The sequence below is a fragment of the Sylvia atricapilla genome, chromosome 11 (assembly GCF_009819655.1).
Source record: "Sylvia atricapilla isolate bSylAtr1 chromosome 11, bSylAtr1.pri, whole genome shotgun sequence".
NCBI classification, from domain to species: Eukaryota; Metazoa; Chordata; class Aves; order Passeriformes; family Sylviidae; genus Sylvia; species Sylvia atricapilla.
Window position 1 is genome coordinate 20,689,162 of NC_089150.1, and position 18,032 is coordinate 20,707,193.

Below are 18,032 nucleotides of genomic sequence, written 5' to 3' on the forward strand. Positions count from 1 at the left end.
GTGAGTGATGACTGCTTTCTGCCTCTTGGCCCAGCACAGGGATCCCTGGGGTTTCACTGGGGAGTTTGAGTGTGTGCCTGAGGAGTTTTGGGGAGCCCTTTCCCTGAGCTGTGCCCCAGCCCAGGCTGGCTGGTCTCAGGGCAGTTCAGCTCATCCCTTACCTGTCCCACAGGTGATGCCTGGCCCTGCTGGTGCTGGGGCTCTCTGGGAATCCTGGTGTGGAGAAGGGAATGTGGCCAGGGCAGAGCTGAGCTCAGCTGCCTCCCCATGGGGTTTGCCCAGGAGACCCACAGGCATCAAAGCCAGGAGGTTCTGTGGGAGGGGATGTGACAAAACCTGCAGTGAGCGCCTTTCACAGGGGTTATCTGTAGTTGTCCTCCCATTCATTATTTCCCAGCTAAAGCAATGTAACAATAACAAATATGGATTACCTGGAAAAGCTGCTGAAAGCAGGGTAAGTTATTTATTCCCAGGCTGCTTTCTGAAGAATTAATTTCAGCACCACATATTGAAAATTCTCCTTCGTGAGAAATAGCCTGGTTTTGAGTGCAGTGGGAGTCTGAAAAAGTGAGATTCTCCCAAGCCATTATTGTATATTCTGACAATTTTATTTTTCCTTCAATCACTCTGCTTTAGCACACTCAGCTAATCTCCTCAAATTAGTAGTAGGAAAGCTACATTTGTGAGAATTCTGTCTCTGTATCAGGTACTGAAGTAATTGGGATTCCAGGGCAGAACTGTGGAAATTCTTAGCACAGCTTGTCCGTATCTTATCAGAACAGGCACGCTTTTCCCACAGCCTGGCCTCCTGCCAGAGGGGCCGAGCAGACGTGTTGGAAGCCCCCTTTGAATGGGAGAAGCAATCTTTCTCAATGGATTTTCTGGCACAGCTCCTGTTGCGTGTGTGGTTCATTGTTCTGGGTGATGTGGCTGTGTTTTACCCCCTAGATAAATGTTTCAGGATTGTTGTTCTTTTCGATGATGGGAGGGGTCCCAGGAAAATAATCAGATTGCTGGTTCTGTAAAATTCTATAGGCAAACTGTTTTCCTGTTGTAAGCGGTTTTCCATGTTAATCGTGCAGCTTTGTGAGACTGATTTTAATATGAAGGACAACAGCTGATTAACCCTTGAAATTTTTGATGCTCCAAGGGCTTAGTAAAAACGCAAACCATTTTCTCTTCTTCAAGGCATTTTAACAAAATGTTATTATGCCAGTTCATGTATGTATAGATGTACATTGTGTGTTCACAGTATAATAATTCACAAAAACCACATTACTGCTGGTGTTGTCAGAACTAAGAGAAGTGGTTGTCGGTGGTGGCACACCCTCAGTTGTTGTAAATGTCCTCCAGTGAGGTTGTTGTGGATCCCTATGTGCACCAGAGTCCTGCAGTGGAGCTGTGCCAAGCCCTGTGAGCAGAGGATCCGGCCCTTAATATGTATTACAGGATAGTTAATGCGATGTGTAACCGCAGAGTAACCGCAACACACAAAGAAGTTCTATTTTAGCCCTGCTGGAGCAAAGAAATAACTGTTATTGCTGAAGGCTGAAGTGCAAGAGATTGCTCAGTGGGGGGAAGGAGGCAGGAAAAAATCCAGATTTTGTGTGTACAGACAAATTCTCACGTCCCAGGGCTAAGTTTTGTCTGTAAAAATTCCTTAAGATTTGAGTCTTTGTAATTAAAACATAAAGAATAATTATCTTAAGCTCATATCTGCAGAGGAAGAACTGTGTATTTACTTACTCTCTGCCAAAAAATCTCTTTAGCTGGAAAGATTAACAAAAAGGCATTGAAGTATAGAGAGGGGCCTTCTTTTTATTGAAATATGTATGTTTTGTCAACAGATTCAAAACAGAACAGCCACAACCATTTTTTTTCCTTCCTTCCTTTCTTTTTCAAAATAGGGGTGAGGGAAGCATCCAGCTCCAAACTTAGTGCCTCTCACTCTTGGAAGGCATTATGATTAATTTTTGTCCTTAGGTTTCCAGATGTTGGATTCAGTCCTGACTCTTAAAGACCTCTGACGTTTAACAGGGTATGTGCCGAGTGTAGCCTTTTAACAGAGTTTTCTTTCATAACTCCAGGATCGATGAGAAAAGGTAACTCAGGAAACTTCTGCGGATCAGGAGAGGAGCCCCCGGCCTTCCAGGAGAGCTGCCAGGGCTGACCGTGCGGGGCTGGAGCGGAGTCGAGTTCCTTGGGAGTGTCCCAGGAGAGGCAGCAGGGCTGACGGTGCGGGGCCGGAGCGGAGCCGCCTTCCTCGGGTGTGTCAGCCGGGCAGGAACGGGACAGGGCTGCCGGGGTAACTCTTCTCCATCTCTAGCAGAGCATCACTCTCATGACAGCATTTTTGCATAGCTAAAGGATGGCAGCAGGGAACGGGCTGCCCCCGCAGCAGCCACAAATTTCTTTGTTACAGAGCATCTTAAAAAAGTTTTTCAACCAATAACAAAACTTTCTCAGCCAATAACATGTTGTTAAAGCTTACAGACAATTGTTCTAACCAATCAATTATAGCACACATGCACCTGCTTTCAACAGTGTTCGTTTGTACGTTTTTCCATTAACCATATACAATGCCCTTATTAAACTTAAGACCCTCTGCTATCTTGTCAGGCATATATTACTTGTGGTGTTAAGGCTTATTCAAGCCAAACCTATAAACTCAGCCTTTGTTTCCCATGTCCTTGTTTGCTATACTACTGTATCTTTTCTTGTTTCAATCTTTTTCAGCTACAGCAGATTCTGAGTTCTCAGCTTTTCCTGTTTGAGGCCTGCTTTTTCAGCTCCTAAAAATCTTTTTTTTTTTTCACTTTCAGTGTTTCCCACGCTTGGGGAAGACGATGGCCAGGGCGTGGAGCTGGCGGCACGGCCCCTGGCACTCCCTGCTGCTGCTGCTGCTGTGCATGGGCAGCTGCCAGGCTCAGAGGGACTGCACGGGTGCCGAGTGCCAGCCCCTGGAGAACTGCATCGAGGACGTGCTGGAGGCGGGCGAGTGCTGCGCCACGTGCCTGCAGCACGGCTGCACCTGCGAGGGCTACCAGTACTACGACTGCGTCAACGTGGGCTTCGTCAACGGCAAGGTGCCCGAGGGCCAGTCCTACTTCGTGGACTTCGGCAGCACCGAGTGCTCGTGCCCCAAGGGAGGGGGCAAGATCAGCTGCCAGTTCATGCTGTGCCCGGAGCTGCCCCCCAACTGCATCGACGCCGTGGTGCCGGCCGACGGGTGTCCGCAGTGCGGCCGCATCGGCTGCCTGCACGACGGGCAGAAATACGTGGCCGGGCACACCTTCCACATGCCCCCCTGCAAGGTGTGCCACTGCCCCAACGCTGGAGGGGAGCTGATGTGCTACCAGCTGCCCGACTGCGACTCCTTCCCCCTGAACACGGCCAGCCCGGGGGACGCCGAGGACGGCGAGCCCGAGCGGCACTACGACGATCCCTACAGCTACGACCAGGAGGCCTCCGAGGGGGACAACACCCAGGTGGAGTCCCCAAAGAAGTACAGCAGTTACTCGGCCCAGCTGGAGCATGAGAGCCTGAGCCAGGAGCAGGGTGAGGACTATGATTACCTGGCGGCCAGCGTGGCTCCCTCGGCCCAGCCCCACAGCCAGGGCACTGCCCCGGGGGCCACGGAGCGCCGCAGGCTGCCCCGCACCACCGCGCCCTCCCTGCGGCAGGGGACACGCCAGCAGCCAGCAGCCACCACCGGGGCTCCTCCACAGCACACCACGGCCACCACAGAGACACCACAGCAGCCAGAGGAGACGGAGAGGAGACCGAGAGGGAACAAGGAGAGGCACGAGCAGGAAAGAGCCCCCCACTCTAAAATGAAGAAGCATGCCAGGAAGGAAGAGCCAGAGGACAGCGTGTACCAGGGCTCCAAAGAGGTGAACTTCACAGAGCCGAGCTCAGCGAGGTCATCCCAGGAAGGGCTGGAGGGGAATGAGTTCCCCAAGGTGAAGTTCAGTGCCACAACCTCTCCTCCCGTGGCTCTGGAGGAGGAGCGCAGCCAGTCCTCCCCGAAGCAGTCGCAGACGCTGTACCGCTACCACCCCGAGGAGGACGGGGACCCCAACTCCATCCACGCCAACCCCAGGCCGCCAGAAGGTAAGAACTGCTCCAGTGTGGGAGTCTGGAGAACCCTTACTCATGGTACCATTGGTGCTCTGCTGTGTTGTTCTTGCTGCTGCATGTGGCCTTGAAATCAATCAAACCGCCAGCAGCCCTCTCCCATCCCTGCAGGAGGTGGCTTGTGTTTGGCTTCACAGGACAGGTACCATCTCACTGCTGCCTCTTGCTGTAGGACATGAAAGAAAACTCCAAGTATTTCAGAAGGCAAAGAGCATAGAAAAAAGGCTTTATTGTGTAATTCTTACTACCTTTTATAAGGTGTTCTGGTACAGACTTAACATGGTTGGTGAATAGGAACGACACCTCTCTAATCCCATTGACTGGAGAAATATCAAAACACCACCTGGAGAAAGATTGTTTTGAGAAAGAAGAGTTGTTTGCCAAGATTGCTTTTAGAGGAAACTTTCTTGAAAAAATTTTTCCTTTGGAGAAAGTTAGCAGCTGCTAGCAGGTTTAAAATCTTTCAAACTCAGAAATATCCAGCCCAGAGTTGCCCACCTTGCTTTGATCTTCCCCATCTACTGATGGGGTTTTCTGGTATTTTAACTTTATTTCAGATGAGGATTTATTAAGCTCTGGAATTTTCCTTCAATCACTTGCTTTTAACTTCTGTTGTGATGTTAAAGAAACATCTTCCTGTACACAGAAGGGTTTAATTAGTTTTCTCCAGTTACCAACTCAGTGTAATCACACTTGTAGCTTTTGTCTTCTTCTGGGAAGGAAGTGAAACAGTTGTGCTTTTGCTTTCTAAATAAAAATATTTAGAGCACTTGTAATATTTATCTCATGGCTGAAAGCCTGTCTCAGCTCATTAGTTCAAGAACCTTGAGAGATATACTCAAATACCCCTGGGCACCAGCAGGGAGAGAAAGGGCTCTCTCTTGCTTTATGGGTTTTTTTGGAGCTGGAAATTTATGATGTTTATGATCAGCTATGGCAAGTATACATATTTCCTCCCTGCCTCTGGATTCCTCTTGACATCTGCAGGGAATGTTGATTATACTCTTTATGCAGTGCTCATTACTGTAATGAATGCAAACTTCATCGCTGGAAATTAGCACATACACAGCTCATATTTCCAATTCATTTTCCATCAAATCAAGAGCAGTACCTCCTCTTTCAAGATGTGGCACAAAATGTTCTCATGAGACTCAGCTGGAAGCTGGATCCTGATGAGTCCCTAGGCACTGGTATTTCTCCTGGGCTGTGCAGGGAGCCCTTAAATCCTGAGCTGTCCAGTCCATCTCCTGGAGAAGTTTCAGGCAGATGGGAGGAGGAGAGCAGATCTGGAGCTCAGAGTCCCAGCACAAGCAGGACCTGGTGGCTGTTCAGACAGAAAGTGTGCGAGGCCCATGGATGGAGGTAGCAGCTTTTTCCTTTTCCTTTTACTTCCCTTTTATTTGCTCCAGCCTACCTCAAAATCTGAGCTGTGCACCATAGCTGTGTATGATCCATGGGCCTGAGTTAGGACTGACACACAATAACCTGTTTCCTGGGGTAACTTCAGAGAAGATTTTTTTTTTTTATTAAATTGCCTTTTCTTTTGCTTTCAAAAAAAGAGAAATGGGTGGAGGACCCTGAAATGTTCCATGAGAGGGTTTAAGAAAGCCTGTTGGGGTGAAAGCGTTCAACAGCAGAGCTAAGTACTGGATTTTGGAGTGTGCTTGGCTGATTTGCAGTCTGTGATCACCAGGAACTGCTTGGCTGAGACAGGTCTGGCTGGGGGCTGGCTGAGGTTGAGGTGCCTGGAGCAAGAAGTGATGGATGGCATGTCAGGCACCAATTGTTCAGCTGACAGCAGCAGCCTTGGGCATCACTGGGTGCCACTTTCCCCTTAGCTGAGATACCTCTGATTTCCTTTAAATATTGCAGAGGTGGGAATGAAAAACAAACGTCCTGTGGGAGCACAGAACTCCCTGGCTGGCTGTAGGTGCTGCAGCAGCTCTGGGGCTGCTTCAGCTCTGAGGCTGCTGCTCCCCTGCCCCACGGAGATGCTGCACGTTTTTGGGAGCCAGCTCTGGTGCCACCACACCGTGCCCATCACCCACAGCCGCTGCCAGGTGGGACCTGGCCTGATCTGCCCCACCATTCCCAGCAGGAATAGTGGTGGAAGATCTCTCCAAGAATGAGGGAGGGGTCCCTCTTGCCATGGCCAGTGCCTGGGGACAGCAGTGATTCCACTCCTTCTGCTGTTTTAATTGATGTGCTTGTGATTCATGGGAGTAGCTCCATATGCTTCCAGTAATAAACCCCATACATCTTGTGTCTTCAGCGACTCCTCAGCCACTGGTGGAGGGGGAGGGAAGATATCAGTTAGACTCGAAAGAAAAATTAATCTCTCCTGCAGATACAGAATGAAAACATAAGTTCCGTGCGTGTATTTTCAACTATAACATGACAAAATCTACCAGAATTGCCAAATAACTTCGTTTCTCCCTTCAGGAATTGTCAGCATGATGTAGATAAACTACATCAATCCTGATTTTCAGAGCCTGTGGGGCAGTTGTGCTGTTCCCTAATGAGGCTGCAGCCACTCTGGCAGTGTGCAGGGTTTTGCTCACCCAGCTCTCAGCGGAGAGCTCTGGGGTACATTTCTGTGACTCCATGGCCATTCTAGATTTATTTTTATGTTTCATTTAGTGTTTCTTTTCCCCCAGAGTTTAGGAAGGTTTAGAGAACTACGGGAGCTTCCAGAGAGGTTTTTAGCCCAAGTTGGCTGTAGCATTTCTTCCTCCTCTTAGCAGTATGCTGGCTCCAGAACTCTGCTGTGGTTGGATCCTTGCTTAAAAAGTTGGCTTTAATACTTGTATTTTACATATGTCACTTTGGTTTTATATGTAGCTGAGTTTCCATCTCCCAAATCTTTGCTGGTTCATGCATTCAATCTAATGGTGGAAACAAGGTGGGACACTTTGGTGCTCAGGAAAGTTAATTTCGTGGCTTGTTTTTCTTTCTTCTTTCTTGCATTGTTGTTCATCTGTAGTGTGGCCCCATGTTCACATCAGGCAGCTGAGGTGATCCCTGGAGCATCATCTCCTCTCACAGACTCTGCTCATGGCCATTTGTGGGGGATTTTCCCCCCTCTGCTCTGTGAGCTGCCCTGAGCTTTGCTGGAGCAGCCCTTTGCAGGTTTTGGGGAGCTGTGTGTGTCTCCTTGGGGCAGCAGCAGCGCTCCCAGCCCCGGGGAGGTTCTCCCATGCCAGGAGGGCAGCCAGGCTCAGCTCTGTGGGAGCCCAGGGATGTTGTCCTGCTTCCCCCGGGGCTGCTGCCTCCTGCCCAGAGTGTCCAGCAGCCCGTGCCAGCCCCAGCATCCCTGCAGGGATCTGCTCCAGGCACTGCTGTGGCCAGAGGGGTGGGATGGGGACAGAGGAGAGCTCCCTGCAGCAGCACACAGACCACCACAGGCCCTGTGCAAATGCTGCTGACTCCCTTCCTGAAGAAGATGGGAGTGTGCAGCAGAGGTAATTACTCAGCTGAGAAAGTGTAAATTAAGTGCTTCCACCACGGGAAGGGATGAGATTAATGGAGACTGTTCTCTTTATACAGTCTCTCTCCAAACATTGATCTTACCCTGTCACTTACTGCAAGAGCAGCAAACAAGGGCATTCTAATTTCTGTATTGCCTATTTCCTCCTCCTAAAAATGCCCTGATCAGGGCAGGGCGGACTAAAACTTATTTCAAGAACTTAGTGTCAAATTCTGTTACGATTTCCCCACTTTCTTCCATTTCCCCAAGCTCTAGCAGTGGAGTGCTGCTCCTTGGAGAAGTGTAACTCAGGTAGCAAGCGGCCTCTCTGGGGATGTTTTATGATTTGCATTCTGGTTTTGGCAGGCTCAGCAGCAGTTTGGGTCTAGCTGGACCTGTCATGTTTCAGAGTGGAGGTGTTTTTTCCACTTAAACTCCTCCACAGCTGGTGATTTTTTTTTAATTGTGGTGGCTTGTAGAGATAAAGAGAATTGTTCTCGAGCTGAAGTGAATTGCACCAATTTGTGAGCTGAGATCAGTGGATGTGAGAGTGGCATTTATTGCCAGTGAGTCCTGACCAGGCAGGAGCTACTGGGAGGTTCCTGTGAAACTTCTGAGGGTGTAGCTGAGATTTCCACCAACCCATCAGCTGCATGTTTGCTGATTCTGAAGCTCCTGGAGAAACACGACCTTGGATTTCCAAAACGAGGACAGACAGATCCATGTGCAGATCCAGGAGTTGGACTTGATGATCCTTTTGGTCTCTTCCAACCTGGATACTGTAGGACTCAGGTCCTACAGTAAAAGCAGACCTGCAGTGAGAGTTTGGAGCACACATTCCCTTTGTCCCTCTTACTGCCACCATAAAAAGCACTGGAGGTGGGAGAGTGCTTGCATGGTCCTTCAGAAACAAACTCTGTTTGCAATTACTTTGTGTTTTTTGCTATCAGGCGAAGCATTCTCTCATTTTTACTTGAATTACCTCAGGCTTAATCCTGTGTTCTCCACTTTATCCCAGTCCTTTCTGTAACAGGAAGGAATCAGCTTTGAGCCCTCAAAATAGGATATCTGAGGAATAAAAAGAAACCTCGGGAGACTGGTGTGCAAGGAGAAAATGCCTCTGGGCCAGCAAGTGTGAATCAGCACGAATTACAGCCCCAGGTGACAGTGTTCAGTGCTTGCTTTGGTAGTTGGAGTTTGGAGCTAGCACGAATGGGAACAAGGCAGTCAGAAAGAGGAAGACTAAAACACTATAAAATTAAATAGTGTCTCTCTGTTCTGCCAAAAATGGCCTTTGTACTTTATTAGGCAGCCAGATGCTAGTTTAGGAAGAAAAAATGAAATAATTCAACCATTTCTATTAATGAAGACATCCCATGTATGATATGTGAGGGGCTGATTCCCTCATGGCTGCTAGTGCACAGCCTCCTCTTGCCCCTCAGGCATGGATTTGGGAGCAGGGGGTGCAAGGAAAAGCCAAACTTGCCCAAATGACACAGAAGAGTGCACTCAGAGTGACTGCTGACAGGCTCTGCCATGAACAGTAGCCAGAGGATCCAATCTGCAAGCACAGATGTGACCTGGCTCTCTGCATCCCCAGCTCCTGCTTCCAGTGGCTGCAGCATCAGGGATAGATCCAGTGCTTGGAGCAGTCCCCGTGAGGATTGGGAGCAGGGGTGGGGGCTGCTGGAGCCCCCCAGGCCAGGCAGGCAGGATTCCCAGTGTGCAGACCTGTCCTAGCCGTGCTTTTGGGGTCAGTGCTGCTGCTCTGGGGTTTGTGGCTGGGCTTTGTCTCTGGACGTGTTGCTGCAGGGCTGCAGCTTGCCTGGCTGTGTTTTGGGAGCTGCCCCGGGTCAGGTCCTGCTGTAGCTTTTCCAGCTGGCTGGGCTTCAGGGCGCCTCTCAGAGCTGCATGCTCTGCACTGGGAATGTTGTTCTCTGCAGGAATTCCCCCTAGAGCCCAAACCCTCCTCACCACCGTCCTTCTCCCATTCCTCATGTGCATCTTCCTTCTGAAACTGAGCTGTGCACCACAGGTCATGAGCTCCTGGCTACCAATGCTGTTGTGTCAGGCTTTTGTGGGGCTGTTTGGCTCCTTCTCTTAAAGGGTATTTCAAGCTGTATATTGAACTAGTGGTCTTCAGTTAGAGAATACAGTTTAGGTGATCCTTTTAAAGCTGCACAGATCTGTCAGTGGCACAGGCACAAGGCTGATGTGCCCAATGCCAGGACTGGGTGCCATGCTCTGCTGAAAGCTGTGCAGCCTGGCACACTCAGGTGTCTGCTGACTTCCAAGACCCTAAATAATTTATGGAATGCTCAGATCTTGAGTTCTGCTCTTTTCAAACCCCAGTACCTGGCAATCTGTTAAACAGAGATGTGTGAGAAGGTGGCTCTCCATCTTCCTGTGTCACTCATAAATTCCAGGTGACAGCTGCTGCCCTCAGTGGGAATCACTGGGGACCACGACAGGCAGGTGCCATCAGCCAGGTGGGACAGATGTGTGTATCCTACAGCTCCTGCCAGTCTTGCCTCCATGAAATACCCTCTGAAGAGCACAATTCTTCAAACTGTTGCCACAATACAGCTGGAGTTGGGCACCCAGCTTAGGATGGTGTTAAAATCCCTTGAAAACCCATCTCACGTACCTGTTCTGTAGAGGTAAAAATCATTATTTGTGCAAAGGCAGTTCCACCCATGGTTTGCAAGGAGAACACTGAATCTCAGTTCTGGAGTTCAAACATGCTGCTGACAAGTAGCAAAGTATGAAAATAAGATGGGAGTTTTCCTGTACAAATTAATTACCCACTTGAACAGCTGAGGCTGTTGGACTCACCAGGTTTCTCCAGGGAACTCTATTTGCTGCTTATTTATAGTAAGTATCCCAGAGTATATTTTCTTGCTCTGCATCACTGATACTCCTTCAGAAAACAGAATTTAAATGAGCCTTCTTTGCAGTAATGTGTCTGTTATTCTAATCGATCACCAAGGAATTAAAACCAACTCCGAATATAGCTCCTTGTTAGAGAAAGGAAAGTCTAAGTAGTAATTCCTGATCCAGATTTTGGGAGACAATAACCTTTTGAACAGTTTCAAATATGTAGGCCAAATAAACGTAGCTTTCTAGCACGTGCTTACTCATGAAAGGATTTGTAATTTCATTACCCCGGGCCTCACAGCGAGCAATTTCTCTTACCTCTCAGGGATTCTTAGGTAACACGCCAGCAAGTAATTGGAATTTTATAAAGATCCCCTTATGTGTGAGCAGGTTTTATGTTTTCTTGACTCTTCCCAATCTGTCTGTGCTGTGCCTGACATGACCAATTCCCTTCCAAAGCCACCAGAAAGTCCTAATTCACCACCCCAAAGCGCCGGGGGTGTTTGCACTCAGCCAAAGGCTGGGAGGGGGGTAGGAGAAAGAAGTATTTGTGCTGTATTTAGGGCCAGCAAGCCTCCTCTGCACATTGTCCCCTTCCCTGCCTTTCCCAGGGAGCTGCAGAGCCCCCCAGGAGCTTCCAGGCACACACACCTTGCCCTGGTGGGGAGGAGGATTCCCTGGAAAGCAAACACAGAGCAGCAGAGCTCACCCTGTGCCCCGGCTGGCTGAGCCTTGTCTGGAGGGGCCTCGTGCCCAAACTTGTCTGGTCTGTCATTCCAAAAGTGAACTTCATGAGTATGAAATGAAACTACGTGAAAATGTCTCTTTGTAATGAAAACAGGGCTGTTACGATGGAGCTGTATTAAAGCACCATTATATTCACGGTGGTTTCTCACGGCTCTTTCCCTGAGGTTAAAAGAGTTCTTCTGCAGAACAAGAAGCTCTCAGCGAGTTTAATGGTGTTTGAGGAGACTTTTTTCCCTTTCTTTTAATTTTCATAATGACTGTGAGAAGTGACTAGGAGGAGGAGTTTTGGCTAGGAGTGTGAAGCAGAGCAGCACTGTGTGCCTGGTGCACCCATCCCACAGCCCTGCCAAGAGCTCCCAGGGGTGGGCTCCCAGGCTCCCAGCTGATGGCTTTAAAGCTTCCTTACACCCCACTGTCATTCTGCAGCTATGTCTATAAAACTCCTTGTTTATGGCCTATGAGCAGCTGAAGATTAATACAGTTCTCCCTCTTATCCAAGAATCCTTCCTCTGCAATGTTCATTAATTTTCCTGGTGTTGGAATTGCCTTGCATGGAATTACTGGTAGTTTTCATTTCCAGATTCAAACCTACAGTGTTCTGGCCAAGTGATTGTGTAAGAGATTCACTCTAAGGAACTGTTTTCGTTGAAGATAGCATACCCTTAACTAATGTCTCATGTAATAATGATAAAATTTGTACTTTTCCTGGTTCTGGATCAAAGTTGATAAGTGTTGTCTGAACTCATGGGATTAAAATCAAAAGAAAAGCCTAATGAGCATCAGTGATGGCTGGCTTTACATTAGAAAGTTTCATAAATGCTGAATTTCACTCAGTTTGGATTGTCTATGGTGGTTTTGCTGGTGGAAAATAAATAGGGAGACTTTCCAGAATCTTGTGCTGCGATGTCAGAAGTTTTGGATGATGCTTTCAAGTGATGAATGTCCTTTGCATGCGTTCTTGAAGCGCAGGCTTTTGCCTTGCTCAGCCTGTGGCCCTGGGAAAGTTTTCCTGGTGGTGTCTGTGCTCTGTCTCCTTCATCCCTGGCCCCCAGGGACAAGAGGAGCAGTTTGTGCTGTGGCATGGCAAAGTCGTGGGACAGGCAGGGACTCTGGTACCGTGTGAAGGGAACCAAATGAGATGGAAAAAGAATCGTCCTGCTGGTTTTCTTATCCTCGAGGAATGCAGCCAGCCAGCTGGGATGGGCAGCAGCTCTAGGAGTCGGCCAGTTGCATTTGCTGTTCAGTGTGAATCATTTGGTGTGTGGAGAAATGATGGCATGTGGCCGAGGGGCAGCTCGGGCTGAGCCCTGGCACACTGCTGTGGGCACAGGAAGGAGTTTCACCCTGCAGGGGCTGAGCCTCCTGCAGCCCCCGAGTCCCCGGCATCGCTCGGGGCGTGCGGACAGCCCGAGCATCACTGCGCCGCTGTGCGCCTGACCTTCCTCGGGAGCGCCGGACTCTCCTCTGGCTGCGGGGAACAGCTTCACTCGCCTTTGAAATCGGAGCCTGCTATTCCAGAGAGACTGCCGGCTTGTTACTCAGCTCTTAAACAGAGTCAATAATGTTCCTTGAAAAAAGACTTTGAAGGTCAGACCCTCTCTTGTCAATGCCATGTTAACCCCATTATAGCTTCGATGAGGTATACACTCATTTTAGCTCTATTGCTCCTCTGATATTACTTTTAAATGGTGAAGGGCAATCGTTAAGCATTAGAAATTTTGAAAATGAAATGGTGTCTTTAAGAAAGAGCTCCTTACATCTCACACGGGCATACAGCAGTGGCTCTGCTCCACAAGGCTTCCTTTGCAGTAACAAAGCACTTACTTGTTTGTTAACATTTTTTGGTCAGATTGAAATTCCTCTCCCAGAATTTACAGTTAATCTATAGTAAACGAATACCTCATAAACCACAGATTGCTGTATAAATACATTATTACGGCCATTTGTCTCTTTTGTTTGTGAGTTCCCCAAACTGAATGTCTGTGTGATGGACGTTTATGGTCATGCTGCTGATAGCACAGAGCCCCTGGCACCACACGGAGCTGAGGGTCACAAATGAGCTCCTCTTCCCATGGCAGGCAGGAGAGGGCTCGATGCCTGCTCATGCAGCATCACCAAACACATTCCTTTGGGAAGGAAGAGCTGGTGTTGATTGATTGATGTGCCACTGCTCTGTTTCAAATGTGCCACAGACAGCTTCAGACTCCCACAGAAAGTTAATCCTGCACTCGAACACAAATATCTGGGCTCTGGTCAGTTCTGTGCCATGTGGTCAGCTTTAAATCCAGAGGAATTTCAGTTTCATGAGTATTTAGCATGAGAGTTGTCCTTGTATGTTGGATCCATAGCGGGTCAGGGTACTGCTCGTCTTGGAGCAAGTCTTGGCTTAGTTTGGTGTAGTCCTGGTGATAGTGAAGAAATCTTCACAGCAGTTTCCTATTTGCTATTTTAATGCCAAGAAACATGTGTCTATATAGTAGAATCAATAAGGTTGGGAAAGACCTCAGAGATCATCAAGTCCAAGCTTTTTCTCTCTCTCCCACTCCTGCCAGGCTGAGGAGGAGTCTGTGTCCTGGGGGACCAGGGCACCAGGCTGCTGACGTGGTCATCCATCCTGGTCCCCAGGATGAGCCAGGGAGCTTTCCCAAGCCCTCTCCTTTGTTTTGACTGGCTGTTTGCTGCCACCTTGCTGAGATTTTCCTTCTGCTGCTTGAATCTGCTCCAGATTCAGAACCTGAAAGCTGCCAAGGCTCGTGGCAAGTGAGAGGGAACAAGTGTTGGTGCAGTGCAAGGGGAAGGCAGCTGGCAGTGGGTTAAAGATGTTTTTGGTGTAGTAGCCCACGGCACTCTCAGTGTGGGGCGTGTGTTGCCTTATCCGTGCATTCTCCCGAGGATGAAAAGCAAATTATCTGTTCTCAAAACCTGTCCCCTCTCTGCTGTTCCATCAGTTGTAGTGCACAGTGCAGGTTGGCTTGGCCCTGCCCCTCGTGGGGCAGAGATGGTGAAGTTTAACCTTTATGAAGTCTTTATTAATAAGTTATTTAGAAGTATCTTGGTCTAATTAAGAGCAGGCGGCTCCATGTGGCTCCTTTAGCCCAGGCTGTGTGTGCAGCTGGGGACAGTCAGGAGAGAGCTGTGCCCTCCTGTAGGGATGTGCAGACTCTAGAACAGGAGTTGGTGTCCAGTGCAGACATCACCCACAGCTGCAGGATGGATGGGGAAATAGAGCCAGCACTGCTGGGCACGTGTGTGTGACTCTGTCGGGTATCAAATGCCTCAAAAAAGGTGCAAAGGAGCTTCCAGCCGTGTGCTGAGGCTGGAAAATGCCTTTATCTTGTTCACCCTCTTTTCTTATTCCTTGGCAGTAAGACTTGGTTGTTCACTTTCAAACTGCTGAGCAACTTTTAACTACTTGTGTGGACTAAAAATCCACCTTTGTCAGATGCTGAAATAGCTCCTAACATGTTCCCTGAATCAGTCTGTCAGGCAGGGGAGAGTTCAGTTCTGCAGTAGTGATGGCTGTTGTCACCACAACTGCTGTAAGTGACAATAAAACCTTTATCAGCAGGGATTTAGAAGTGCAGAACTGCTGCACAGGTGCTGTGGGAATGCTGGCTGCCTCAATGCAAACACCGGGCACAGGATGGGAATTCCTGGTGCTGCACAGTCCCAGGGGTTTGGTCACTGGAGGGCACCTGGGGAGGTGTCCCCAGTGAGACACGGAGCCTTTGCTTGGGGACAAAGCTGAGCTGAGCCCCAGGGCTCAGAAAATCCTCAAAGTGATGCAAAGTAGGGCCTGGTTTGCAAAGCAAACAGAGCACAGCAAATGCAATTGTGAGTGTAGCCCGATAACAGGGATGTGTAAACAGAGTGCACCTGGCTGCCTGTGTAGCTGCAACACTCCCTGCATTCTCCTTCCATAACTGCCAGTTATGCAGATGGATTGATTTGACAGATTTCTGCCTTTTGTAGCAAGTTGTGTTCAGAACAAGGAAGAGAGTTAATCTGCTGTGAGGATAAAGTTGCTTGTGAGGTGTTGTGCTTGTGAGGAAGGTGAATAAACTCTTCCCAGCAAGGAAATGTGTGCCTTGGACATCACCTACAAAATTAAAGGAGTGCCAAATTCTACAACATGTTTCAAATAATCCAATATTTGAGGTCATTTGTAAGGTTCCTTTCCCTGGAGTCCTGTGGCTGCCCAAAGCCATCACCTTCCATTTAAAACATGTTTTTTAGAAAAATAACTTACAGTTAGGTAGACTCACAGTTTTCCTCAGGGAGAAAAACTAAATCTCAGATGTTTGAAACCAAACAAAACCCACCCACTCTGTAAGGAGAGAGCAAATTAAAAGCTATTTATTAGACTTTCCCAGCAGGGACTTGGGTGGGCTGGATTGGGATTCTCTTGCTGTTATTTTGGGTTTTGGGGTGAGGTTTTTTTTTTTGTCTATTTAACATTCAACCTGGAGGTGGCTAAATAGGAATGGTTTAAAATAGCCCCCCAGTTGCCACAGATACTTGTCTAAATGGAAAAGAGAGGTCTGGCCCAAGCTTGGAGCTGTCCTTCACAGCCAGCCTTGGAGGGGGCTGCAGGAGCCCTGCTGGAGTCCTAAAAACTTAAAATTTGTGATTTTAGTGTATAGTAATACAGATAAATAAAGGTGGAGGATTTTAGGTGTTGTCTTTGTCATTCTTCACGTTCTTCTTCCTTTTCCTTCATGAGCTTAGGTGGCTTTCTGCAATGAGGTGCAAGAAGTCCACATTGCAGGCCTTGGGTGGTCATTATTGGGTCAAAACCGTAAATAATACAGGTGTCATCTTGTTATTGGGTACTCATCACTTAAATAACCTTGGAAAGGGTTAGAAGCTCTCCATTTTTCTTTCGTTTTCCTCACTTGCTGGTTCAGCTCACGGCTCGTGAGCCTGTAAATACCGTAAATAGATAAGGGATAAGGAACATCCCAAGTCCAAACTCAACATCTTCATTTCCCGTGTGATCCATCCGGACCTCAGCAAGGGAAAAAAGAAGCTTCAACAGCCACAGAGTCCCCCAGAAGTGCGGGGCTGCAGGGGTTCAGCCCAGGGTGGGGATATCTGGATGTGTTTGATGTCACCAGGCAGCTCCAGCAGGGCTTTGCTTGGCCCTGGAGACTGGCAGAGGGAAAAATCCTTCATGCTTAAAAGGCTTTTTGCCTCTTTTTGCCCCGGGAGGTCTGCAGAACTGGAAAAACCACCATGGAATGCTGCTTTGCTGGCACTGGGCTTGGTTTTTATTTGTGAAATGTTACTGTGCAACAAAGCAGCAGCAAATTTAAAGTAGTTCAGCTGGATGAAAGCATCCTATTAAGGTAAATTTGGTTTATTTGTCCCAGGAATGTGTAACAAATGCGTGTCTAATTACAGATAAGGCAACTAAGCCTTTCATCTCCTTTCAGTGAAAAAAACCTCTGGAATTAATGTGGAAAATGTTTTGGTGAAATGAATGAAGGTCTTTTCAAGGATTTGGTTAGCACAGGTGCGAGCCCCACTTGAGGGAATTGGGGATGTTTCTCCCTGTCCTCCCCTTGGATGGACGTTTTGGGACTATGGCAGCTGACTCTGGGAATGCCTCACTTTGAGATAATAGTCTGTCCCTCTGCCTTTGGGGTCATCTCTGGGTTTGGGATGGAGAGGGCAGCTCTGTGCCTCACCTTTGGGGTCATCTCTGGGTTTGGGGGGGAGGGCAGCTCTGCAGTGCTCAGTGAGGATGATGGAGATGCAGGAATCTGACTGAAAAGTGCACACTCAGCAATGTGCCATGTTTCCCCTCCCATTTCTCGCTCTGTAGGTGGTAGAGAATTAGTGCTTAATTACTTGCAGCCTGTGGACAACAACCAGTCCCTTAAGCTGTTTACAGTTCTGGGTAAGGCTGGAGCTGGATATTCTTTGAGGGTCGCTCCTTCTCAAAATCTGTGGGAGATTTGATAGTGCTTGTTTATCTTTCACACCGTGTACTGGGATAAATGTTTGTTCCCAAAGAGCTTTTGTCTTTTAAAACCCCCAAACGCTGTTCATCCTCGTCTATATGTTCAATCCCATTCATGCCATTCAGCTTCCCAGCCTGTGAAAAGGCTCAATCAAGAGGCTTGTGCGACTGGCGGAGTTCAGAACTGGGCAGAAAATCAGACCCAAGCTGGAGCTGGAGTTCTAGACTCGCTTGGATACAAGGAATTCTATCCAGCAAATATCGCTTGAATAAAACATTAATTTCCCATTATAAAACATAATGCTTCTCTGATAATGGTTCCTGTTTTGAGTAATCCTCATTTCCTGCGTCTCTCTGGTGACTCATCCCAGCAGAGCTCCCATCCCTCCTGCTCTGCAGATGCTCCCAAGCTGTGAATTCCCCATCTGACTCAGCTCCTGTGTACCAGCATCTCCTCCCTTTGCTCTGGAGCTGAAGGAATGTTTGCCTGCTGCAAACTCCAGCCTCCCTCCAGCCTAAAAATGACTGCTGCTCCCGGCTGAGGTTTTAAATTTATCTCCAGTTTTTAACAAGTTTTTTGGTCAAAAATTCAAATTTCAAATTTTCACGTTGTCTCAAGTCTTGAATGTGGAGCTGAGGAGCCCAGATTGCAGAAATTTCTGTGTCTGTCTTTGTGTGGATGTGTGAGAGGAACCAATCTTTCTTCCTTGCAGCTTTTCAGTGAGGGGTTGCCTGTGTGAGACATTCCCAGTGCCGTGTGTGCCTCCTACGGCTTTAATTAAACTTAATTAAACGGGTTAAAATGATGAAGTGCAAGGGTCTCAGTGGAGGCTGTGCTTC

At 48.2% G+C, this 18,032-nt stretch overlaps 1 protein-coding gene across 1 annotated transcript in view; it reads left to right on the top strand.

The window, feature by feature from the left end:
• The first annotated feature begins 2,827 nt into the window (after positions 1-2,827).
• FBLN2 (fibulin 2) overlaps positions 2,828-18,032 on the top strand; it is a 62,909-nt gene continuing 47,704 nt past the window's right edge. The window contains exon 1 of the mRNA XM_066326986.1: positions 2,828-4,113. Within this exon, the coding sequence (XP_066183083.1) occupies positions 2,847-4,113 (1,267 nt within the window). The 5' untranslated portion in view covers positions 2,828-2,846. The remainder of the gene's footprint in view (positions 4,114-18,032) is intronic.